General features: G+C 40.3%; 1 protein-coding gene across 1 annotated transcript in view; it reads right to left on the bottom strand.

Annotated features, from left to right (window-relative positions):
- Positions 1 to 6000, bottom strand: part of MEIS2 (Meis homeobox 2) — a 173492-nt gene that overhangs the window by 6512 nt on the left and 160980 nt on the right. Inside the window, exon 10 of the mRNA XM_058806219.1 lies at positions 243 to 301. Coding sequence (XP_058662202.1) covers positions 243 to 301 — 59 coding nt within the window. The remainder of the gene's footprint in view (positions 1 to 242; positions 302 to 6000) is intronic.

Below are 6000 nucleotides of genomic sequence, written 5' to 3'. Positions count from 1 at the left end.
AATTACCAATTCAGAGAGAAAATAAAAAGCAGTTTCAGTAGAGTCAGGGTGGGAAATCTCCAATTAGCACCAATTAGTGAAGTTGCTTCCTACAGCGGAATTCTGGGGACATAAGAAAAAAAAATAATCTCCCAGAATGCCTGGTTGAAGCATTTATTTACCAGGTGATGGGACTCCTGAAGAATAACTTGATGAGGATTTGCGCCTGTGGGACTTGAATACAGATACTACTTGGAACTTGCCTGCTCGATTTGACTGGTCAATCATAGGCTGTACTATTCTTCTTCTGGCATTAATAAACCTGCAACAGAATACAAAGAATAGAAGTCCTTTCATCAGCTTGCTTCTCTGTTTTGAGAACACCTCTGCTTTAAAAGTGACAGGATTTTAGCGTGCTGTGGAAATGTGTTTTGCTTCACGTTGCTTTTTAAAAAGAGTATAATTTCACTTTAAAGGATTTTCCTCCAAGTGCTCAGAAATTGTAACTGGTAACACGCTTATCTTACTAGCCAGCTTAAAGCTGGATTTGCCAGAAGGCTTTGAACGAGTAAATGCGACCGAAAACTTGAGTTAAAAGACAATTGTTTCTTTAACTTCTTCTAAGTGGCTCAGATCCTGGTTAAAGTTCACAGGCTGGGAGACTTTCTTTTCCCCTTTCCATCTTAGGGATCCAGCTCTCCTTGCAGCTGGCCATAAATGAGGACCAGGCTTTGCCACTCCGTGCTTTCACAAGGTATCGTTAGGTCAGCAAAGCCATCAATTAGGCTGTCTGAAGTTTTATCACCAGCGCAGCAGCAATAAGTGCCGGCCCAGAAAGACTTCTGCTCTTCTACAACTCCTGCAGTTGGAGCCTGTAAAGGCAAGGGTCGTTTGGAGGTCAGTGCCAGCTGGGGGCCACCTCTGTGTCCAAGCGGGGACACCCCGTGCAAGGCGACCGCCTGCCTGCCCTCAACTCAGGCACCTTTCAACTCGTTAGAAACCCCCAATCACAGGTACATGTGGTTAATATTAGGCCCAAAATAACCTTTTTTTTAATCTTAAACTGGGGTGGTTGCCGAGGCTTTTGAGCACTGGTAAAGGCAGTTAGTTGGCTGCAGAGCCTGGATTTAATTTTGCTAGTAATCCAAAAATAAGTGCTTGCATATTTCATATTAGCTAATGCGCAGCAATCCACATCAGCACAAGCTAGGCTAAATTAATTTCCCTAAAATAATTTCAAAACTTGCCTATCCACAAAGTATTTTTGAAAACAGGGCAATTTTCTATCACTCGGGAGCCACACTTGTTTTTGTCCCTTCTCTTTGTGTTTGAGAACACTTTGGAGCCTTCGTGCAGGTTTTGTGTGCTATTTCACAGCTCGGGCTTTCGCCTGGTGACCCTTAAGGAGTGCTAATGAAGTCGAATACTAGCGTTTAATCCTCTTCAGAAATACTAACATGCCCATCATCCAAAACAGCCTCCAATAATTGCCATTGGGCCCGATCCAACGCCTAGCAAAGTCTTTCAGTCAGCTAACTGAAAACTAAGTTCATCTGCTCATTTAGTAAATTGCTAGCCTTTATATAGCATCAACTCTGCAAGGCCTTTTGTCATGCTTCCCTCACTCCCTCCCACCCTCTGGTTAAATTCCTTCGCAGATAATAAAGGACGGTGGCACACCTTCGATTGCATCTTCTGTAATCACAGTGGTGGAAATTTCATTAGACAGATGCATAAATGCTACAAGTAACACTAAAGGGCTCTTTTGCATCTTTCTGTTTACATCCAAAAGACATTCTTTATTCTTTAGGAAAAATACCATTCAGTTGTCAGAAATGTCATCCTGCCTCAGAATTAGTCATGACTTCAGCTATTAAAATAAAAACTCAGACACAGTCAATATATTTGTTTATTCCCTTCTGACTGCGGCACAGTGAAGGCATCACTGCCAGTTCTGTGATTTTGAAGTGTGTTTCCGTCCTCAGAGACAAAGGTCCCCGATAGGACTTATTTGCTGAGTTTCTTTCCAGTAACGTTGCTGTGCTGACCAAATGGAGCCTGACCTGAACCTCCTCCATCCAGCACGCCTTTTATCAGCTAAAGTTAAGGCCAATAGAGATTAACAGGAAAGCCTGATAAGACTGTTTTCTCTTCTCCTATGAGCTTCTAATGGTGTATACAGATGGCAAGGTTTTAAAGAATGGAATGAACACTTATTTAGGCCTGTAAAAAATCACAGAAACACCCCCACACACACGCACACACTTTCCATCTTACTAACCCCTTTTCTTCAATCAGGCCAGTCTTCAGGAAAACCAAATTGCTCTTTCGTTTTTTTTTTTATTTAAACCCCAACCACTTTTATTATTTACATCTGGTGGTCCCCTTATTTATGTCCCTCTTCACTTCCCTGCATATACACCCCTGCTCACAGGGCTGCGAAGCATTATGGGCCTCGGCTCTCAGCAGGAGAACTCCACACTGTCTTCAAACAAATAATTAAGGGGAAGGTTAAAGGTTCACCCAGAGGTCATATCTTTGGATACTCCTCAGAAAGTTTACATTAGTAAGAAATGGGTGCCCTCTGAAGTGTTCTTTCAATGGGCTCCCACAACAAGGCAGAGCATTAAGAAAATTCTACATCCTTAAGGGTTTCAGGTAACATCTGCTTTACCTCTGAGCACAGAGATTGGGATCCTGTGCTCCAGCCTTACACATTCGATGGCCTCAACAGACTAAGCCTTTGGGACGGGTGTTGAAAACCCCATCTTGCCCAGCCATTCACTCCCAAAGGAGCAAGGCCTTATTTTATCCTGCTGATGTGAATAAAGTCAGTCTTTCACTGCAAACTCTACCTAGAGGCAATTCACTAGTTGTTTTGGAAATGGGAGTTCAAGCCCTAAAAGAGAGTACTCGGTATTTGTTTTCCTACCAAAAAAAAAAAAAAGAAAAAAAAAAAGAAAAAAAAAAAGGAAAAAAAAAGTGATACAATTTGTCCAATTAAAACTTGTGAAAAATAGCTCTTAGGTTTGATTTCTGATTTCATTATTTCTCCATTTTTCTTTTGCATATCTGCACAAGAGCAGGTGCAAGCAATGTCCTCTAAGCCAGAAACAACTTCATCTAGAGAGAAGATACACTGATGTATACTGGAAAAGACATACGAGAACAGGCTTTAGGCATCCAGGTAATTTTGAAATTCCATTTCTATTGCTCCTCTGAAAAATCTTGTTCATAAACAGCATCAGTTATACCCACCAGTGGGCATGTGTGAAAAATGACACATGAAATTATTTATATTTGCAAGATTGCAGGTGCAAACCAGACATACATTTCAGGTGAAGCTAAAAATCGAATCCTAGTTTCACTAGCAGTAGCTACATCATGTAATGCATCAGCACAATTGGTAGACAAGGGCATAGAATGCAGTGTTTGTGCATTATTATTTATTCCTTATACTGCCCCATAAATATGCACAGTGCATAATAGAGATGTAGAAAACAGAGTCCCTGCCCTAGCCTTTACGTTTTTTGAGGGCTGCTTTTGAATCCCTCAGAGAGCCATATCCAGGGCCAAAGTAAAGCAAAATACAGCCTTTCACACAGCACTTCAGTTTGTGCTGCAGAAACACTGATGTTATTTAGGCACAAATGTCTTCAAAAGGCATTAAGAGACAGGTGAAAAAAGAGAACACCAATGCCACTCTTTTCAGCATTATCTGGAACCCTATAAAAGAAGAATTCACAGCTCTGCTCCTGACACTAATTGCTTACCTTGCTCATACCCTTCACCCAGAGGCCAAAGATTGAATGGCCTGAAAAGATGAGTAAAATTTATCAAAAAGACATGGACTTCTTTGTTTCTCTGCTGTTAATAATTCCTATTATTTGGATGATAGCAGCAGTTAGAGGACCCAATGAAGCTCAGTCTTACTCCAACCCCGTGCTTCACAAGCACACTGTCCAAGAGAACTCAGTCTGAACAGATTTCCAGGCAAAGCCTGGGGGAGAGCAGAGACGCCTTCTCCCTGTTTGCAGAGGGGAACAGAGACAGAAGGAGATTAAGTGACAAGGCCAAAGTCATACAAGAGATCTTTGGCAGAGCCACACACCCAACATAGATTTCCTCAGTCCTCTTTCAGCGCTCCTACAATCTGCTATCCATATGCTATCTTTCCTTTGTTCCCCCAGCTTAACAGTCAGGCACACTGGCAGGGGACTGCAAAGAGAGCTCCCATTGCCACTGTTTGTGCCTTACCTGCTGCGTAGATAAAGAGGGGTCATCAGCCTCCAGGGCTGTGAGGCAATACCTTCACAAACTCTACATTCATATGGTATTTGGTCCTCATTCCAGAATGATAAATGAGGTGTGTAATGTTGAGAAATACATGTCATTGACATAGCAGGCTCAATAAAAAACCCACTCCCAGCATTTTGCAAATGACAGATTACCAGCCTTGCTTATTCACACAATAGCCATTTGAATCGAAAAGTTTTTTGCATCTTGTATTTTTTCTTTAATTGCTAGCTAAAGCAGCCACATGTATTTCCTATAGCCAGAGTCTGTCTTTCTCACACAAGTAGTTCTGGTTACTTTTGCGGGACAGTTCATTAAAGTAAAAATGAACAAGATCTGGCTCTAAATGTACAAGAACGTGGACTTTTAAAGCAAGGCATTTCACTTTTATCTGCTTACAGCAAAACCCAGTAGTGCAATAAAGGTGCACTAGTGAATATGCAATGTAGTCTGGTGATTTGGTAGCACTGGTCCTAATTGGTTCCTACCATTGATAATTAGCATGACAATATAATCTAAATATATGCATTTAATCGCATCTCTTCAAACAGAGACTTGTTTTTCTTTGTCCAAAATAAATATGCATTCTGTACTTTATAGGAAGTCCTGTAATTAATCTTCTTTATATATTTATCATATTTTATCTCAAGTCATATCAAATGATGTTAAACTCAAATTTGCACAATACATTTTATTCTTATAATAAAATTAAGTTCTGATAAAATCATAGAGACATATTTTTGTAAAGTGCAAAGGCAATAAATAGCAAATAGTGATCTCTTAATCTGCTTCTTCAAACCTGGCACACTCAAAAATAATTTTATTGTTGTTTCCACTGTTTTTTTAATACATAGTGCACATATATTTTGAAACACCGTGACCACACCATAACTGAATCTGCTTAAGAGCAGTTCTTGAAATGAACTGTTAGTGACTGTACTGATTGGCAATAAGAATCAGAAATCTCCAGCTTTACTTTATGGCTATAATGGAAAATTCACTGTAAGGATGTAGGGTCACAACAGGTCTTGCTTCAGAAGGATGGAGTACATGAATGCTGTGGAAACAATAACTTGTTCCCAACTGGGGGCCGAATCTGAACTCAAGCAGAGAGGGATATTTAACTCCCACCACTTGTCTGTATGCCTAATATCTTCTCTGAGATGAACTGGTGCCAAACCGAACCATTCTCGCCCCAGCAGCGTAGACTGCTCCCCATGAGAAACTGAGGAACAACATGGAGCCACCATGTACAACGCAAAACTTCAGTGTCAGTCTTCAATCTGGATTTCCACTTAAAATATCCATCCCAGAAAATGAGGTGCTAAAATATTGAATTTATTTAACAAACCAGCCACTGCATAAATCGGTTCTCAATTCTTTATGTGAAAACCAGAGAAATAAACAAATTTGTGAGATGAATTCACAATCAGTTCTTTAGAAGAATTAATGACAAGGAACGTTTTGACTCACTTTTAGCCCAAGACACTTCTGCTCTTAGACTTGCAGAGGGCAGAAGTACTGAATGAACACTGTCACAGACTTAGTCACTGAAATAAGAAAAATGCAAGTACTGACAATAGCAACACTAATTTGGAGTTAGAACTGTTTGTTGCCATCTGAATAAAAAAATTATTTTTTAAAAATTTTTAGGTGCCCAGGGGGACAGTCTTGCAAGATTTTTCATAAACCTGCCAAGTGTAGATGAGAAGCTCAACTCTTATT

Source organism: Ammospiza caudacuta, chromosome 6 (genome assembly GCF_027887145.1).
Source record: "Ammospiza caudacuta isolate bAmmCau1 chromosome 6, bAmmCau1.pri, whole genome shotgun sequence".
Classification (NCBI taxonomy): Eukaryota; Metazoa; Chordata; class Aves; order Passeriformes; family Passerellidae; genus Ammospiza; species Ammospiza caudacuta.
Note: the sequence above shows the minus strand (reverse complement) of the source record. Positions and strands in the feature narration are given on the sequence as shown.